Genomic DNA, 20,391 nt, shown 5'->3' on the forward strand with positions numbered 1-20,391 from the left:
AGTCACCAAATTTCATAGCTGGGAAGGATCTCACAAATCATCTACTCTTAACTTCCCTTATTTGGCTAGTGAGGAAATTTGAGATCCAGAGGTGAAGTATCTTGCCTAAAGTCACATAACTATTGTGTTATCAGAGATAAACTGAGAATCAATCCCATGTTCCATGTTTCTCTCAATATACTGCTTTACTCACTTCATTGGAAAAGGGAACTAAGCTCAAGGAGATAAAAAGGATCAGATGGATGCAAATGAATAAATGAAAAAGAAAAATTTATGACAGGAGAACTAGGGAGATGAATATTTGATAAATGGGAGAAGATTGTGGGTAACGAGAATAATAAAAAAGCTTATTTTTTATTTAAAAGACATACCTCTCATCTATCCCAATAAACAAGCAAAAGATAAGGCCCCTAAAAATAGAACTACCACAATAAATAAGATGTTAATTTCAGAAGATGAAACAGGTAGAAGTGAAAAGGTTCATGGGTTAAGTTTGTGTGTGTATTGCAGCTATTGGCCACCCCATGCCCAAAGTTACAAAAAGTCTGAACACTTATAAAGTATGGAATAAATTTGTCCTTTAAAAATTTGAAAACCAAAAAGTTACTAAATGATGAAAGGGTAAGTTTTAGTCATAAAACCTGCAGGATTTTTGATGGTTATCCTTGTAAAAAAAAATAGAGGTCCACATTCTTCATTATATCAGTAGTCCAAGAAAGTAAAAGTACAGTTTCTTGTTAAGTATGAAGTATCCTCTTTTTAATCTGCCTAAGAAAAATGGATGCCTTCTGCGTTGAATCCATGTAGCAATCTAATTAAGTCATCTATGTCCACGGAACGGGTCAATTTGCCACCAAAATCTGAATCCATTAGGATTTTCTGTATTTTATCTGCAATGCTAAAATCTTCTGGTATTGCCATATTATGGACTGAACAATGAATTTGGTAATTTTTTTCCAAAAGTTGTTGCACTGCACTTGACTTACACACTGCAGACAGAGTCTTGTTTTTCCTCACAAATATTATCCTCACTAGACCATCCCACTCCTGGAAATTGATAGGTGGTGGTGGGTTCTTAGATTCTATCCTTACCACACTTGACTCAACTTTTGGTGGCGGTCTGAAGTTATTCTTCCCAACTTTCATGATATGATCCACTCGTGCTAATAACTGGGTATTAATGGAAAGTCTGCGGTATAGCTTATCTCCTGGTTTTACAACCAGACGGAGAGCAAATTCTCTCTGGAACATAAGTATAGCACACCTAAAAAGGGTCTATGCAGCAACAGCTTGAAGACAAATGGGGAAGAGATCTGATAAGGCAAATTTGTCACACATGCATCAAAGAATGGTAAGTCAGTTTTCAACACATCACCAACCATTACTTGAAATTTGCTTGCCTGAGGTGTTCCCTGAACCCTTTTGTGAAGTTTGGCTACTAGCCTTGGGTCAAGTTCACAGGCAATAACTTTTTTCGCTTTTTCTAGTAGTTTCACACTCATGTTTACAGTGCCGGGACCAACTTTAGGACCACATCTGTTGGTCTTAAGGCAGCCTTATCAATAATGCTATTAACAATAAGAAGATTTTTCAAAATATACTGTCCCAAGTCTAGTATTAAACAACACGGCCAGCACTGTTCGGCTCCCACCTCTCCCAGCGGCTGCTGGTCACCAGCTTTCCCTTCTCCATCTCGACTCGGGAGCCGAACTCTGAGCCCTGAGATCCCACCAAGATACAGCTGCTCCCTGCCACGTGAGGGAGGAGGCCCTGGAGTTTAGTAAATTTTTGTATGCAATCTCAAATTGCTTTTCAGAATCATTTTCTAATTCACATTTCCACCAGCAGTGCATTAGTGTGTTTACCTTTCTACACGTGCTTTAACATTGGCTTTCCATCTTTTGTCATCTCTACCTGTTTGCTGGTTATGAGCAGAAGCTTCAGGGGTGTTTTGATTTCCATTTCTCCTATTAGTGATTTAGAGCATTTTTTCATTTGATTGTTAATTGTTTTCATTTAAAAGAATAATTATTTGTTCATATCCTTTGATTACTTATCTATTGAAATGGCTTTGAATCATATGTATGTTTATGTATATATGCATACACACATATGTGTGTGTGTATGTGTGTGTATATATATATATATTTTTTACTTGTCTATATATCTTGAGTACCAAACCCTCATCCAAGAAATTTGATGTAAAGATTTTTTCCCCCCATTTGACTGCTTCCCTCCTTATCCTAGATGAATATTAGGAATTATAAAGGTTTTTTTTAATTGTATCAAACATTCTCTTAATGATTTCTTTTTTTCCTTCTTTTTAAAAAATAAATTTATTTTTGGTTTACGACATTCAGTTCCACAAGCTTTTGAGTTCCAAATTTTCTCTCTCTCCCTCTCCTCTCCCCTCCTCCCCAAGACAGCATGTAATCTTATATAGATTCTATATATACCTTCACATTAAACATATTTTTACTTTAGTCAAGTCGTAAAGAAGAATTATAACCAATGGAATGAATCACAAGAAAGAAAAAACAAAAAGAGAGAGCAAATAGTTTGTTTCAATCTGCATTCAGGCTCTGTAATTCTTTGTCTGGATGCGGATAGCTTTTTCCAACATTGAGCCTTTTGGAGTTTTCTTGGAACCTTTTATTGCTGAGGAGCCAAGTCTATCAAAATTGGTCATCACAGATACACTGTGTCTGTAATTGTATGCCATGATCTTCTGGTTCTGCTCCCCTCACTCAGCCTTAATGATTTATTTCTAAACAGTGTTTTTGTCACATGTGCCATTTAATATTAGATTTTATTAATTCTCTTATTAAATACATAAGGTATTTTGGTTTTTGTCAGTGTGTTCTCACTCTTCAACCAATGAACATTGAAATTCCTTCATGCTGTAGATTGTTGCAGTCAATTAAAAAAAATCCCATTATCTTGCAATCAACTTTGGCAAGGAGCCTTTCCAGTTCAGTCCTCAGGCAAAATTTATATAGTCTAATTCTAGACTTGTACGAAAAGTCTTTGTAACTTGGTAGGATCTTATTAAAACTTGCATTTTGGTGCCATAGAATTGAAATCCTAGTCATTTTCATACCTTGACAAGGCATTGGAGGAATACTTTGCTGGAGGTTTATTCATATGAAGAAGACAACTTTTTTATGTTCTCATTCACCCGATATATCCTTGTAGTACAAGTAAAACTAATTTTGAACTGTGTTTAGATTTAAGCAAAGAATGAAAAAATGATCTTGGAATTATTTTTATAATATATATTAGTATTTTTGTAAAATTACTATGTGAAACCTTAATTAGAATCCTATTCTTATAGTTTGTTATAATATTAGAGGTGACCTTGGGTGCATAAAGCAGAATGAAAATTCTGGTAATTACCAACAAACTAGAAAAGGCTTACAGGCCCAGTGATACACTCCATGTCTGTTTTCTGATGGTCATCCTAAGTTTGAAGAGAACTTATCACCAGGATGTACACAAAATGACAAGATCTTTGTCCACAGCAGCTCTTGAAACCCATCTCCTAAGCCTTGAAAAACAGGTGAACTGAGTTGTTGGAGGAATTGCTCAAACTGAAGTACAAAAAATGCTACTTGAAAATTGGATCTACGTTAAAAAAAAAAATTCTGCCCCCCCAGACTTTCCATATTCATCTTAAAATTGTTTTTTGTTTGTTTTTGTTTATATACTTCATAGGAAAATTAAACTAATCCCTTTCTAAAGTCTAGCTTAAGGGATTTAGGAAAGTTAAAAGTATCCAGTTAGCAGCCACTTACTCTAGAATGAAACAGTCTTTCCCTGGTGAAGTTGGTTACCTCCTGCTTAGTAGCTAGCCTTAATGTCAGAGATCAGAGGTGGTTTTAGTGGGAAGCAAGTAGTCTTGAGATTAAGTGATAGACCTATTGTACACAGGGAAAGTTAACATCAAACATGCAGAAGCAGAGATTGACATTCATCTGATGTCTCCTAAGACAGAGAAAGCGGTTTTTGTTCTGCACATTTAGGGAAAAAAATTTTGTGAAAACCCACAGAAACACTTTAATTTTTGTAACATTTTTCTCATGGGAAAAATGTTTTCTTATTCCCCAAATGCCCAGATTTTTCACCAGCATACTTTGATAATTGGACTCAAGGGACAGAGTTATATTTTGATCAAGCATGATTTTTCATATTGGAACTTTAAAATATAATATGAATTTCTCCTTTCTTTACTTCCCATCCCCACAACCACTGGAGACGTATTTATTAAAAAATATATACTTTTAAGCAGGATTTAAATTGACCAAGACTTAATAAATTCATCTTATGAATAAAGATAATCTTATTAAACTTTAAACATTTAAAGTAGCATTTATAATTTGATTGAGACTTTTCCTTTAAAGGTAAATTAAATTCTGTTTTCCTTTGAAGTTGAAAGAATAATGGTAGTTGTTGTTACATGTAATTAAAATTTGCTTCTGCTGAAAAGGGATGAAAATTACTCTTAAAAATGGTGCAGTTTTTTCTGTTATCCTCTAGGTGGAGACACCCTTCATGCTTTTTGCAAAAATTTCATGATAATGTGCAAATAAGACTTTAGGTTTCTTTTTTGTTTTGTCTTTTCACATGACCGAAAATTTAATGCATTTGCATGGAGGGTCATGCTCTATTTTCCTCAATATGCATTTAAAGAAACTCATTCTTAGTCTGTTGACTAATAGAGTTAAACATTCTTTTTCTCCATTGCTTGATTTTTCTCCTCACAAACTCACCTTCATAATAGTAGTTTCCATAAGAGATTTTCCATAAGTCTGTGATACTTAAGATAAATGTTATGGAATGGGGTCATTTACATTCTTACTAATTAATCTCTTAGTAGTAAAGGAGTCAAGTTGTAGATCCTCAATGATGAGTATAATGTCTTTTTTGCTTTTTTGTCTTTGCATGCATTTGTCAGAAAATGCGAAGAAGCCATTTAAGAAGGTGATAAACATGGATGACAAAAAAAGTACTTAGAAAACAGAAAGGAAAGTGTTAGATGAGAAATTTAACAGTTAATTAGTCTTAGGTTCCACTTAACTTCACTAATTTGCTTTTATTTTTAAGGCACTTGTTTTTCATACTAGTTGTTTTTTTTGCCTCCTTTCCTGTCCTCTCTCCTTACTCTCCTACATTAATATATAGAATAATATATATCACTCAAAGTGATTATGAAGTAGTTTTTGACCTTTAAGATAACATTTATTGTGGCCTTGTGACAGTTTTCTGCATTGTCAGGTGGGAAATTTTTATAAAGTTCCTGGATCCAATAGTGACTCTTGAGTAAATTCTGTCTGTGTCTATATAATCTTTATATAACTGCTTAAATTAGTTTATTCCCTGGAAACCTTTTAGTGTGCTTAGGACAGTAGGAGGAAAAAGAAAAAACTCTGATGAGGAAGATTAATTTCTAATTTTTATAAAAATTTTTAATTACTTAAAATAGCAAACATTGGCAATTTCCTTATGGGTACCCCTTTATATATTTTAGTAGTAAGATGGACAAATTAGGCCCACCACTTCGAACTGGAAGAAATGTGCAAAGGTTGTATGAAAGTGATACACAATCAGACAGTGCCATCAAAAGAAATAAGTTATTACCCATTAACAAGTAAGTATTTGTGACTCAGTTTGATTAATCTCTTTCAGATATTTCCTTAAAGGGTTGAAATATTAGGTTGCCCTTTAACTTTTTAAATATAGAAAGCATACTTACTTAAAGAAATTATAGTTACTGCTGGTTTAAAATTTTTAAATAGTAACTTAAGTAATTTTAAAAAGTTTCCATTGAGTTTTTTTCATTATCCTAAATAAAGCTCTTTTAGTTAGACACCTTTTAATCTGATAATTTTAAAATGTTACTATATTGAAGTATTTTCTTTTAGTTTTGATTTTAAAACCATTTAAAAACTGAGCTTTGTATTTCTCCAAATCTTTGATAAAACCATTATGAAAGAAGAGCAAAGAAGGTACACCCTTGCCAATTCTGCTCTTATTGATGTTAGGAAAAACTTGTTATCTCTTGAAGAATTGGATTCAGGACCCACAATGAAGCTCTCCCAGATAAGATTTCAGGATCATAATTTATTGTTTAAAATTCCCCATTATATCCTAAACCAAGTATATTCAACTTACATATAATTATAGAATTATAGGGTCACATTTATATTGTGATTTAAGGTTTTCAAAGTACTCCTCTCAACAGTCCTGTTGATAGAGGAAATGTGAAAAACAATTTGCAGACCTTAAAGACCCATGTAAACGTAAGGATGATGATGATATAGTGGAAAGAGCTTTGGATTTGGAGATGAAGGAATTTTGTCTGGATCCCAGCTGCCTCGCTCCTTGCATAACTCTAGACAAGTGAATCTCTGGCCTTCAGTTTCCTCATCTGTAGGATGTGAGAATTATTAAGGCTCTTTCCAGCTTTGCCAGCCAACCTAGAATTTGGCCCTTAATATTTCTGGGTCTTTATATCTTTTTTTTTTTTTTTTGCTTTTTGGAGGGCATTTGGGGTTAAATGATTTGCCCAAAGTCACACAGCTAGTAAGTGTTAAGTGTCTGAGGCCGGATTTGAACTCAGGTCCTCCTGACTCCAGGGCTGGTACCCTATTCACTGCACCAACTAGCCGTCCCAGAAATTTTTACCTCATTCTAAAGAGGTGTATAACATTTTTATATGCCTTTCATTTCAATATTGAACCTCTGGAACATTTAAATATTCTTAATGACTGAACTGCAGTAATTGGTCACTGTTCTTGGCCTATGAAGACAATGTAAACAAGTAAAGGGACTAAGTTTTTAAAATTCCTGAGAGAACTTCTGGAGAGACTCTATTATCAATTGTCATTGAACATGTCTTTTTGTGCTCATTTTCTGTTAGAAGTATCTTGTATAATTTAGAAGAATAATTTCTAAGTAGGGCATTATAGTAATTCTGCAGTAGATTTCAAGATGTACTGAATAGAAATGAGGTAGAGGAATTTTAATCCCATGGATGAACTCTTTCCCTTTGTATCTAATTTTGGTGCTGTGGATAATTTTTAGGGGTGACTGTGGAAGTGACAGTTTGAAGTAGATATTGCCTTATTATTTTTTGGTTCAGACCTATGTTTCACGGGGAACTCTTAAGTTCACAGGGAAACTCCCTTCACAAATACACATCAGTAACTTGTCTGCTTTTAAATCTTAAGAGTTGTCTGGGACACTGAGAAAGTTACGTTGATGTGCTCATAGTCACATGGTTAGTATGTCAGGCAGTGTGGTGTAGTGGAAAGAACAGCATTGATTTAGGAAGCAGTGGACTTGCCCCTGAAACTACCCGTGTGGCCTTGGGCAAGTCACTTCACCTCTTTGGGCCTCAATTTTTCATCTCTAAAATGAGGAGTGTTCAACTTGGTGACTGCTGATGCCCTTTGCAGCTCTAGGTCTGTGATATTATGTGTCTCCAAGGCCTAACTTGGACCCAGATCTTCTTGGCTCAAAGGCTAGCCCTGTACCCACTGTACTACTCTGTGTACCACAATACACTGCCTCTCTTTCATTACAATATGCAAGTAAATTATTTAGCAAATTACTTTGCACATATAAGTCAGGAATTTATGAACAAGCATTTATTAAGCAGTTACTACATGCCAGGCATTATACTAAGTGGTGGGAATAGAAATACAAGCAAAAAGAAAAAGAGTCTTTGCTCTCAAAGAGCTCATATTCTAATAGGAGATAGCAACTTATAAAAAGAAGCTCAAAACCAGTGACCTGAGTAGGGGAGGGAGGGATAAAGATAGAGAGAGATACCAACCCAGGGTCATGGTGAAGAAAGAAGTCTAAAGAGTCAGGTGTCATCCTTGAAGAAGAATGGAGGAGGGAATGATGACTGATTCAGCCCTTCCTTAAAATGGAAATTTGGGAAGGAACTGACTAATTAGAGGAAGGGACCATGGGGGCAGAGGGATCTTCTGTGTGAAGAGCTGGTGGGGAATGGTAGCTAAATGTTAGTTTATACAATAAAGTAAAATATTTTTATGTATGTGAGATAGGTCATAACTCTTTATTTTCACATTTATGGCTACAAAGTTCTTTACATGTAGAGAAGTAGTACAAGTAATATCTCCATTCTGGAGCTGAGGAAACTTAGACCCACAGTGGTTCTAAGCTGCCGAAGGTCATACAGTCCAATACATTAATGAAGCCAGGGTTCAGACTTAGGGCTTATGACTCCAAACACAATGTCCTTTCTGCTCTACTACTCTTGCTTCAAGGTGTCTTTTAACTTGTTTAAAGTGTCTGGGGAGATGATTGAACCCATTTTAATTTCATGTGAAACATTTTGTACATTTTAAAAGCTATTTGTATTTTCAAGATAGTGATTGTAAAGTATAGCATTAATTTCAATTATTTATCTCTTCTTACATAGTCTCATGAACATTGTTTTGATTCTGTGTGACTCTGAACTTTTATTTCATTTAAATTCTTCAACATAGTTTTTTTTTATAGTTATATTTTTGCATTTGTACACAATTAAGGTGCTAATCATCTCTATCTTTTTTAATCTACTTTTTTCTCCCTCTTAGAGGTAGCACAAAAGCACGATCTTCAACACCACCTAGTTTGGCAAAAAATTCTATACCGGGTGTGTTAACAAACAAGAGAAAAACCTATAATGCTGATAGTTACACAAACAGGTATGTTTAATTATATAGTGCTTTTACTAGAAATTTCAAAATGTATTTTTCAGAATGTTATATGGAAAAACATTTTGGTTTTTAATAATTAATTTATTCTTTTTATTACAAGATGAATCCATTCAGTTTTTGAATATGTACTAGAATTATATTTGGCATAGTTTTGTTTTCTATTGCCAGCAACTGAAAAATGTGAAAACATAACTTTCCATGTCATGCAGTTGATTCTATTGAAATACTTTGCATTTGGATTTCCTTGCAGTATTATGTTCTAAGAACCACAGTTCAGTTGCTGCAAATAATAGAATTTCTCGAACCTAAAATTTAGTACCAACTTGAACTATGCAGAATGCCATTTAACCTAGGGTAAAAAAGAAAATATTGATCAAGGTTAGTGGATTTCAGCTATATGAACAATATAATATAGTCCTGGAATTTTTTCTCTTTTAGCATATATCCTTATACTTCACTTATCCTAAGCTTATTCTTCATCCTCACTGTGGCCTCCAATTTCTGTACCTCAGACTGTGTCATTCCAGTTCTTCACATTTCTCTATTGCCAGTCTCAAAATTATAGTTGACCAGTTAAACTCTAGACTGTCTTGAACTTTTGAACCACATACTCCTTTGATCTGTCACCACTGTGGCTTTGTCAGATTCCTACCCTGAATTACTTCTACTCTCTGCTGCCTCCATTACTACATATATGCTATAAATGGAGCAAGAAGTCATTCAGCTATGCTACAAATTTATTATCTTATGTCAACTGGAACCACACTGCAGTAAGGCACTCCTTTTTACTCTTCCATAATTGACTTTATCCTCCTTTCCATAGCAGTTCTTCCAAATATTTTCTTTTCTCAAGTATCCCACAACATCCTCTCCTCCCATTTTTTCATCTTGAAGACTTGTCTTATCTCACCAAGAAAATCTAGACTGTTTGCCAACTATGAGCTCCCTCTTCTCATCTTCATATCCCATAACCTCTTGACATCATTTGCCATTCTCTCTTTACCCCAGTCTTCTCTGTGCAGTCTTCAATCTCTATTGACTCTTTCTTTGCTGCCTAGAGACATATCCAGATCTCCTTCATCCTTTAGCAGAAACCTTTGCTGGACCCTCCCTGAAAACTGTCATCCTTTATCTCTTCTCCTTTCTCAGCCAGACTCTTAGGAAAAAAGCTGTTTGTACTAATTATCACCACTTTTCATTTCATTCTATTCTCATGCTTCTGAACTCATCACTCAAATGAAACTCCTCTCTCCAAAGTTACCAATGATTTCTTAATAGTTAATCGAATAGCTTTTTCTTAATTTTCATCTTTCTTGACCTCTCTTCAGCCTTGGAATGCCATTGTTCACCTTTCTCCTTGAATTCTTTCTCTCTCTGGGTTTTCATGGCACTATTCTTTCTTGCCTTTTTTTTTTTCCTGTCTCATCACCCCTTCTCAGTTGCCTTTGCTCCGCCTAGTTTTGGGTGTGGCTCAATATTCTGTCCTAGGCACTCTTCTCTTGGATGACTTCATCTTAATTATTATCTATACATATGTGACTCCTAGGTCTGTATATTCAATAGCTTCATTTTCTCTGCTGAGTTAGTCTTCTATCACTAATTTCTTTTTGGATATTTCAGACTACATGTCCCACAGGCATATCAAGCTCAGCATATACAAAACAGAACTCAATATCCTTCCCCTCAAAAATGTCCCTCTTCCTTAGATTCCTACTTCTGTTGAGGGTACCACTATCCTTCCCTTCTTGTTTCCCAAGCTCAACACCTGTGTCACCCTTGACTCTTCACTCTTCTTCACCCTACAGATCAAGTAAGTTGCAAGATCTTGTCATTTATATCTCCTCAGTATCTTACCTCCCTCTTTCCCTTCACCCATAGAGCTACTACCATAGGTCCTCACCACATGCTGCTAGATTATTTTGACAGCCAGGTCCTAATAAGTCTTCCTGCTTCAATTCTCTCCCCTTCCCAGTGCATCTTCAGTATATCTGCCAGTGATTTTTTCCTAAAGCATAGGTTTCACTTTGACCCCATATAACCTCCAGATTCAAATATTAATTTTGGTTTCATTTAAACTTCTTTACAACCTGGCCCCTACCTAAACTTTTCAGCATTAAGCATTATTCCACTCTGTGGTCCAGCCAACCTGACCTGCTTGTTTATATCTGTTATTTTGTATCTGTGTCGTGTGTACTATATGTGTAAATGTTATAAAAATGTAAAGTACTTAAGTTGAAATTGTTTTGGCTTTTTGCCTTTGCACATCAAGTGCACAGCTCAGTGGTTGGCAAATAGGTACTTAATAAATGTTCATTGCTACTATGCTGTTCTGTTCTTCTGTTTCTGAACATTTCATCAGTAGTTATATTCACACCAGTGCTGATGCTCCTTTTTTTTTTTAAATGGATAAATAGAAAATAGCTTAAAAATTATATAAATGTCAGTTATTATTTTTATTGTACAACATCTGACATTGCCTGTATATCATGTTTATGTTTCATAGGTTCCTAGGATTTAGAACTGGAAAGGGAGCTTAGAGAACATTGAGTCTAACCATTCCTACTCACCCCACCTCCACAAAAAATATATATGTATATGTGTACACACACATATACATATATACATCCATACATGTGTATGTATTACGCATGAGGGAACAAAGCTCCTGAGAGATCAAGTTACTTTTCTGAAGTTTAGATAAGTAATATATCTTAGAGTCAATATTCATATTTGGATCCTGAGTCCAAATTTAGTACTTTTTCCAGTAGTCACGTGACCTTCTTTAGTTATATAGAATGCAGGAAGCAAACCAGGAGCAGTTATGACAAGTCACTAATTGAGTGTGTGTGTACATGTGTACATGTATGTGTGTATATTGGACACATTTGTTACTGATGTCCTTAGGGCACATGCACATTTTATGATTGACTGAAATTTTGTTGTTAATATTTCCTTAAATAGTTTGTAGTGTTAATTTCATGTCAGCAGTAGGTTATTCTTTGTTTTATTTGTACATTTCCTCTTTTGGAGAAGGAGACCAGTTTTATGTTTTCCTTAGAAAATAAATTTTGCTTCTGGAGAATGATCTTCTATTATTCTGTCTTGGCTTTTTGAATGTTTTGCTTATGTATAGAATATGTATATGCTTTTTTGTGTGTATACATATATTTTCATCTTTGGTTCTGTATCAGTATCTGTTTGTCATAGTATTTTGCAAAGAACTTATGTGTAAGAACTCTTAAAGTATATTGGGTAGAAAGGAAGGAAAAAGAACAATACTGAGATTTTATAGCTATTTCCAGGAAGTTTGAAGACTATATTTGAAAAACTATATTTATACAGTGATTCTTTAGTTGATAAATATATTGTAGGGGAAAGAATAGAGGTTAGGAGTAAAGTGACCTGGGTTCCGAATCTGTTGACGTTATTAATTAGCTGTGAAACTTTGGTTGATTCTGTTTATCTTTCTGAACCTCGGTTGTCTTATCTGTAAAAAATAGGGGAGTTGAGATTAGATATTCTTTTAAATCCCTTTCATCTATAAAATGTGGAGAAATTTTGATTCAGTGGTATGCCACTCCAAGGAACAAAGCTTGTGTTTATGTCAGTTCTTCATGTTTTAAAAGTTACAATACTTCAAAAGATGTTATTAGATTGGATGTACCAATAGAGACTGCACCCCTTCCATATACCTTTAGTAAGCTGTCTGCATAAGCAATAAAGTTGTGGCATCGATTAACCAACCTGTTTTGAAGCTTTCTCTGCTCAGATTTCTCATGTTCTACTGGCAAAGCCTTCTGGTTCTGTTGAGTTATCTCCATACCACACTGAGGCATTGACTTTATATTTAAAAGAAACCTTCATATATTATTTGAAGCAGAACTATAAAGAACTATACAAAGATAATGTACTTGATACGAGTTTTTATTTTGACAAGGGAGTGAGAAATGAAGAGAACAGGAAGGTACTAGGGACATGAAGTGTTTCCAACAGGAGATTAGGAGACAGAGTAGAGAAAAGTGACTCTGTATACAGAAAAAAGATACTTCAAAATTTTGGCCTTTTTAACTTCAAATAAATTAGGTCAGATGTGTACTAGATACTTTTTAACTGCATGTGGAAACAGATTGCTTTTTTTTTTTATAAATTATGCCACTAACTTTATACACATTGCCTCTTGAATTATTTTTGGAGGGCAATTGGGGTTAAGTGACTTGCCCAAGGTCACACAGCTAGTTCCCTTTGTGTTAAGTGTCTGAGGTTGCATTTGAACTCAGGTCCTCCTGACTCCAGGGCTGATGCTCATTCACTGTGCCACCTAGCCACCCCTGCTCTGCGTCTTCTAAATGTACATGGATTCAAGTTGACTATTTATATTTGTTGTTTAATGACTACATTTTAAAAGTTTTTTTTTTTTTTAATAAGAGTATTATCTGTAGAGAGCTGGCCCTGGAGTTAGGAGGACCTGAGTGCGGATTCAGCCTCAGACACTTAAACCTCCCCCCCCCCCAAAAAACAAACAAACAAACTAGCCATGTGACCTTGGGCAAGTTACTTAACCCCAATTGCCTTCCAAAAAAGCAAGCAAAAAAAAAAAAGAGTATCACTTGAAATAGGCATTTCTGTTTTAACTATCAGGAGTCCAGTCTATGGGATAAAGTACTTTTTTTTTTTAAGTAAGTTCAAGCATCAGTAAACAGTTGGAAAATTTGTGTGGGGACATAAAGACCTTATTAAAATTAGTCACTTTGTCTTAGAAGTAAAACTTACTACATGAGCCATGTAATACAACTTTGTTCAGTATCGGAATCTCTTCTATAACATTTTTTGAAAATGGTCATCTAGCCAATGACGATTGGTTGACTCATCACCAGTATTGGTATTTACTAGATGTCAAACTTTTTAAATAGTTATACTTTAATGGTAAAGTCTTGTACATCCACATAATATACTTTGAATTCAGCTTCACCTGTTTCATGCAACTGGTACCTGTTTCCTTCTAGTTTGGTGTGTTAATGTATATCATCTTGCTAACCCATTTTTGGTGGCTTGGTAGATCTGTAAGCATTCTTAGGTATTTATTTAATATGGATTCAATTATATTTTCAAAGAGTTTCATAAAATGATAATATTTTGATGCTAAAGAAAGGAGTTGACAGGTTTTTCTTCTGTTGAATGAGTTGCTATTTTCATATAAACTAAAAGGACACTTGAAAATTTTAGCAAGAAGTAGACACCATGTAACTAATTTTGTGGTTTTAAAAAAAATATTATTTGAATGTTACTGACATAGACTTTGTGATTTCTAATGTTCTTCATCACTTCAGGTTGGATATAGATTATTCATCTGTCAATGGAGGAGGCTTTAAAGGCAATGAAGGAAATTCATCTGGACAGTTACCAAAATTCTGCCATGAATGTGGAACCAAATATCCAGTGGAATGGGCGAAATTCTGCTGTGAATGTGGCATTCGAAGGATGGTCTTGTGAACATGTACCAACAAGTAAAAGAAAAATCTAAACCCAGAGTTCTGTAGATACCGCTTCATGAAAACTTAGAGCACTTCCTTCTGTCATTTCATGCTCCAAATATGCAAATATGGTAATTTTTTGAGCGCAATCCTTTTTGGCTGCATAATTTATATATACACTGTGTACATATTTTGTGTAAATAATAAACTTCAGGTACCCACAGATGTGTCATTTGGGAAAATGTTCTTTTAGCTGTCAATATATTTTCAAGTGGGCATATGTTAATTTATGGGCAGTAATTTTTTTTTTAAAGCACATTATCCCAACACAGTCTAAACTTACCTCTTTAAAATTTTGGGAGTATGGCTATTGCTTTCAGAAGATAATCGAGGAACACATTATTTTAATGTAGATACTGTCTTTCAGAGGTCATAATAATTGGTTTAGAGCTAGCAAGAAGTTCAGTGGCCATCTAGTTCAACTCTCTTATTTTACACGAGGAAATCAAGGCCCAAGAATGTTGTGACTTGCCTGAAGTAGTGTCAGATGTAGTAGATGGTTTTCTTGTAATTTTGTACTTGAAGAGAATATCTTTAGCTAAAATCTTATCAGATCATATTCTCTTTTTGCCATTGCAATTAATTTAATGAAATTTATTAAAATAGACTTACAAGCATATATTGCCCATTTTTCTAAACTTTTATTTAATAACATGCTTTAAACATACCTGTTCATTCTTTGAAAATGGAAATGAAATTCCCTTTTGAGATGCTTATTTCTAACTACAAGAATGATCCAAATTTTGTAACTCCATTTCTAAGCTAGACTTTTATTCCCTTAAAGCCTATGAAAGTGCTTAATGTAATCTTTCTTCTTTGATCCCAATTGTCTCTGTCCTTTTTTTTTGCCTCTTCCCAGTCTTCATTTTTGAGAAGAAATTTTAATTCAAAATTTCACTTTTGTGGGTTTAGAAAATGTAAATATTTATATAACATCCCTCCATAAGTAATATAAAATCACTTGTTTTTAAAAAATTTCCAATAAGTATCTAGATTTTTTTTTTAAGTATTTCACACAAAAATATATAACAGATTTTATAGGAATCCAGTTTGTCTGATGATGCAAATTCAGGATCCTTCAATCAAGAAGCAATTAATAAACTCTTTGCCAAGAGCTATACTAAGTGCTAATGATATTGAGAAAAAAACAAAAACAGCCCTTGTCCCCAAGGAGCTTATATTATAATGGGAGAAACAACATTTTAAAGTCAGAACATAACATGATAAATACAGAGTTTATGTAAAGTATCAGTGATAGAAAGCTATGAATTATAACTGGTGAGTATACAGATAATAATTCAGTCACCCTTAAGTATAGTTATCCTTTGTTACATATGTGAAATACAGATCTAGTTTTTCCTCATTTTTCCTGTAGGGTTCAGTCTTCTAATACCGATCTACATTGTAAATCAATAATTGACCATAAAAAATAGTATTTTAATGCATAGCTAAGATCTATTATGTAAGCCTTTTTTAACTTCCTATTTTAGTTGTATGTCAGGAATTCATATTAATGATTTAATTGTGACTTCCCCACAACTTTAGTTATCTCCAATTATTGCTTGTAAGTCATTGTCACTAATAGCATATGGTAGATATTAGGTTCCTAAGAGCTTCTCTTGGAAGTGGAATAGTTTGTGCTGTCACTGTTAGCATTCTTGCAGTAATTTTAATTCATTCAAATTTAATAGAATTAAATTCTACTCTAAAATGCATAGGACTGATTACAAACAAAACTTTGGTATATATGAGATTAGATTTTGACTATTTAAGTATAAAATTGCTCTGTTCTGGGGAATTGAAATGGATGTTTGCAGCAATCTTGGGTGTTCCTTTCTCCAAAATGTAAGTTATGCTTAACTTTCTATTATTTTTACTCGGTATTAAAGATTCATAAAGGGGGAGAGGGGAAGAGGAACTGTCATTCTGTCCACCAATAATCCCTTCCTATTTTTACTACTCGTTTATATTAATTAATAGGGCTAATTACACACAAAAATGATGGCATGTATTAAAATCTGTTGGACAAATCTCAAAAAAAGATTACCTAGTAATTAGATTAGAATTTAAGATTCACATTTCAGAATTTAGTTTCTGCTCTTAATATAGGTTGTTCTAACCCAAATTATGAAGAACCAAGAGGCAGCATGGCATGGTGGGAAGAGTGCTGGACTTGGAATCAGAAAACCTGAGTTCAAATCCTGCCTCAGGCACTTACTAGCTGTGTGACCATGCGCAAGTCACTTAACCTCTCTTAGCCTCAGTTTCCTCATCTGGAAAGTGGGGGTTATTATGCTTGCACTTCCTACCTCACAGGGTTGTTGTGAGGAAAGCACCATGCAGACTGTAAAGTGCTATAAATGTTAAGTTATAGAATTTTGAACATTATATTTTTCTTGTTTTCCTTTTGTTAGTCACAAAATTTTCTCTGCACAAGAAGTAGAGCTAACTGGGTTAAATCAGATAGACTGGCATATGTGTTTCTCGTAATGAATTTTATAGTGACAAATGTCTAGTTGTAATGCATGGGAAAATGATTTAACAAGGAATTGTTTCCAGAGTCCAAAGAGATTATTATGAACTGTGAGGAGATAAAATATATTTATGAATTATGAAACATACCATGACAATGTATTTAAATTCATTTTAGAATTTCCATAATTATATACATATATTGCTGTTTGATTTATTGTGCAATACTGTACTTTGGTTTTTAAGAAATTATCCTACAGCTATGCACCATTTATTTTGTTTTTATTTATTTTTGTAATGTATTTTCCAATGCTGTAGTGTAGATAATGAATTTAAGCTTGAACTGCAAATTTAAAAATCCTTTGTGTAGTCTTCTGAAATTTATTAGTTTAAGATTAAGATAACTATTATCTATTGTCCACTGTAACTTTTTATATATAATGTATGATGTGTTTGACCTATAATAAAGATATGAAACATAGCATCTTATTTTTCATTCACCTTCATAAATATGTATGTCAACACATTGGTATACCAAGAAAAAAATATATTTTGAAGTACCCATTCTTATATAAGAAAGTGATCTTTTTTAGCCGCTTGTTTTTAATGACAATAGATTTCTGAATTATCACAAAGATTGCCACAATTTTAGAGAAAATATTGGCACACTTTTGCCTAACCAATTAATAGAAGCACAGCAACCTTCTGTTGAAGGTAATCTTTTGGAATATAGAATATGAGTAAAGTATGTCTAGTTAAACAATAAACATTACTTGAATGGGGAAGTTATTAATTTGCAATAAATGTCTGGTCAAGACTAAGAATCTTGTCATAACTGTCTTAGCTAATTTCTGAAAACCTTTCTGTGACCAAAAATAGATCTGGTACATACAGGAGTTGTGATCTGCTTGGAGAAAAATTACCCACACCAATAATATGGATCCTAAAAGTAAATGGGAGGAATTCAGTTCATTATTATTAAGTTAAGAGATATTTATTGAAAATATGATTGAAATAGTAGGCATGCACAATTTTTGCTTAATGAACTCCAAGCACAATTTGAATGCTATAAGGTGAAGAGGTTGAAATGAAAAATGATACAGTAAAGGATGAAAGATTAAAGTTAAAAACTATTGCTTTAGGCAGCAAATTTAGTTTTATGCCTTGTGTTATTTAGATCTCCAGTACGGCTTTCAGTTAAGTGTCCAACTTAAAACCATACAATGTGATGTAGTGGGAAGAGGGTCCTGGTCTTGGATTCACTGAAATTCTGGACTCAATCCTGGACTCTGACTGTGTACAAGATGGTCTTTTCTGTATCTGTTTCTGTAATCTATATATCTTTATATATGTTAATTGGAAATACCACTCTCTAAGGGTTTGGGGGATTAAATGAATGATGTGTATAAAGTGCTTTGGAAACCTTAGAGAACTAAGCACCAGCTATGTAATTGTTAAAATATTGTCAATACTAGGGGGCAGCTAGGTGGCTCAGTGAATACAGCATCAGCCCCTGGAGGCAGGAGGGCCTGAGTTCAAATCCAGCCTCAGACAACACACACACACACACACACACACACACACGAAACTAGCAGTGTGTCCTTGGGCAAGTTACTTAACCCCAGTTGCCCTCCAAAAAGCAAAAATAAATAAAAGTAAAAAATAAGTAAATACTAATGACCATTGAAGTCATGCTTTAAGTCCTCAAATTGACGTGGAGGGGACTTAATTCTTTCATAGTTATTTCAGACTGCAAGTTCTGGGTCCACACATCAAGAAAGTTCGTATAAATCAAGCTTGGTCATAATACTTTTTTTGGATAAAAAAGTCTGTTTGAAAGGATTTTATTTTAACATTTTTGAATATCAGTGATATTGGCCTAGAGTTCTCCTTTATTTTATTCTCACGTCAAGTCAATAAGCATTTATTAAGTACCTATGCGGTGCCATATAAAAAGAAAGGTTGAAGGAAGCCAGGAGGCAGAGATGAGGAGGGAGAATAGTCTGGTTATGGGGGCAGCCAAAAACAATGCATGGTATGTCTTGTGAGAGGAATGGAAAGGGAGGAGGACTTTTCTGCATAATCCAAGATGAGAAGCAAGATGTAAGAATTCTGGAAAACTAGGAAATGGTCAGGTTTTATAGGAGTTTAAAAGCCAAACAGGACAAATTTTGTAGTTCATTCTTGGAGGAATAGGGAGCCACTGGAATTTATCAAATATAGGTGGTGGAGCGGTTTGTGGGACATGGTCATCCTGCTTTCCTCATACTTTGGATTAAGCAGTTTTAACGGAAACAAAAAAGGGATTTTTTAAGAAACAAAAACTCAAGCAAGCACAGAGATATTCTTAGGTTATGTTTGTTATTGTTTACAGAAGAAAGGACATTTCTTTTGTATTGATCAACCTGGATGGGAAAAGAACAATTCAAAGTCAAATTATACACATAAGTGTGTGTGTGTGTGTGTGTGTGTGTGTGTGAAAGAGGGGTCTGTAAACCGACAGACATCATGGAATTTGTAGTTCAGAGGAACACATTTGAGGAGGGACAGGGTCAAAGGACAGAATAGAATAAATGGGGAGCAGGATAGATGGAGGGAAATATGATTAGTCTTTCACAACATGACTATTATGGAAGTGTTTTGCATGACTACACATGTATAACCTATATCAAATTGCTTGCCTTCTCAGGGTGGGTGGGGAGGGAGGAAGGGAGAAAATTTGGAACTCAAAAAAGTTTTAAAAATGAATGTTAAAAATTGTTTTTACATGCAATTGGAAATAAGATATATGAGCAATGGGGTATAGAAATCTATCTTGCCCTACAGGAAAACAAAAGGAAGGGGATAAGAGAAGGGGGGGGGGGGTGATAGAAAGGAGGGCAGATTGGCGGAAAGGGTAATCAGAATGCATCCCATCTTGGAATGAGGGAAGGGGAGAGATGGAAAGAAAATCAAACTCAAAATCTCATGAAAGTGAATGTTGAAAACTAAAAATCAATGAATAAAAAGGGAAAAAAAGAAACATGCTATCCACCTCTAGACGAAGAGGGGATGGACTCAGAGTTCAGACTGAAAAGTACTTTTTTTTGACCTGGCTAATACAAAAATTTATTTTGCTTGACTATACATAACATAATGGGTTTTGTTTTTCTTGCTTTCTCAGTGGGTACAGGAGGGGAATGCAGAAAGAACTCAAAACTGAAAATAAAATACAATTGAAGAAATTAGAATCTAGCAGTGGGTGGCAGCGTGCTTCATCCAATGTGGGGAGGGAGAGGTGTTTGGCTGAGGAGACCTAATTACTTCCTCATAATTATATCTTCATTCTTAGTTCTGAGGCAACTGCTCTGTCTCTCACTGATCTGCTATGTCTCCAAGCAAGGTTTATTTCTTCAAGCAGTCCCCTTTCGGGTCTCTGCCTTTGCTCCTACCACTGACTCAGAACACAGGACCACAGAACAGAGGGTAACCTAGCTCCTTTATCTCCTCTCTGGGATCTCTTTTCTTTTTTTTTTTTTTGAGGGGCAGGGCAGGGCAATTGGGGTCAAATGCCTTGCCCGAGTTCATACAACTAGTAAGTGTTAAGTGTCTGAGGTAATATTTGAACTCAGGATCTCCTGATTTCAGAACTGGTGCTCTATTAACTGTGCCACCTA

General features: G+C 34.6%; 1 protein-coding gene and 1 pseudogene across 2 annotated transcripts in view; one reads left to right on the forward strand and one right to left on the reverse strand.

Annotated features, from left to right (window-relative positions):
* ZC2HC1A (zinc finger C2HC-type containing 1A) overlaps positions 1-17,216 on the forward strand; it is a 153,287-nt gene extending 136,071 nt beyond the window's left edge. Inside the window, exons 11-13 of one of the 2 annotated variants that reach the window (XM_069100158.1) lie at positions 5,528-5,647; positions 8,610-8,720; positions 14,060-17,216. In XM_069100158.1, coding sequence (XP_068956259.1) covers positions 5,528-5,647; positions 8,610-8,720; positions 14,060-14,222 — 394 coding nt within the window. In that variant the 3' untranslated portion in view covers positions 14,223-17,216. The remainder of the gene's footprint in view (positions 1-5,527; positions 5,648-8,609; positions 8,721-14,059) is intronic. The other variant, XM_069100159.1, reaches the window with a different exon arrangement.
* Positions 324-4,126, reverse strand: LOC138170674 (dimethyladenosine transferase pseudogene; annotated as a pseudogene).
* Positions 17,217-20,391: the final 3,175 nt, after the last annotated feature.

This window comes from Petaurus breviceps, unplaced genomic scaffold, assembly GCF_028583685.1.
Source record: "Petaurus breviceps papuanus isolate PSGF00001 unplaced genomic scaffold, PetGlider_PUasm1.0 38, whole genome shotgun sequence".
Taxonomy (NCBI): Eukaryota; Metazoa; Chordata; class Mammalia; order Diprotodontia; family Petauridae; genus Petaurus; species Petaurus breviceps.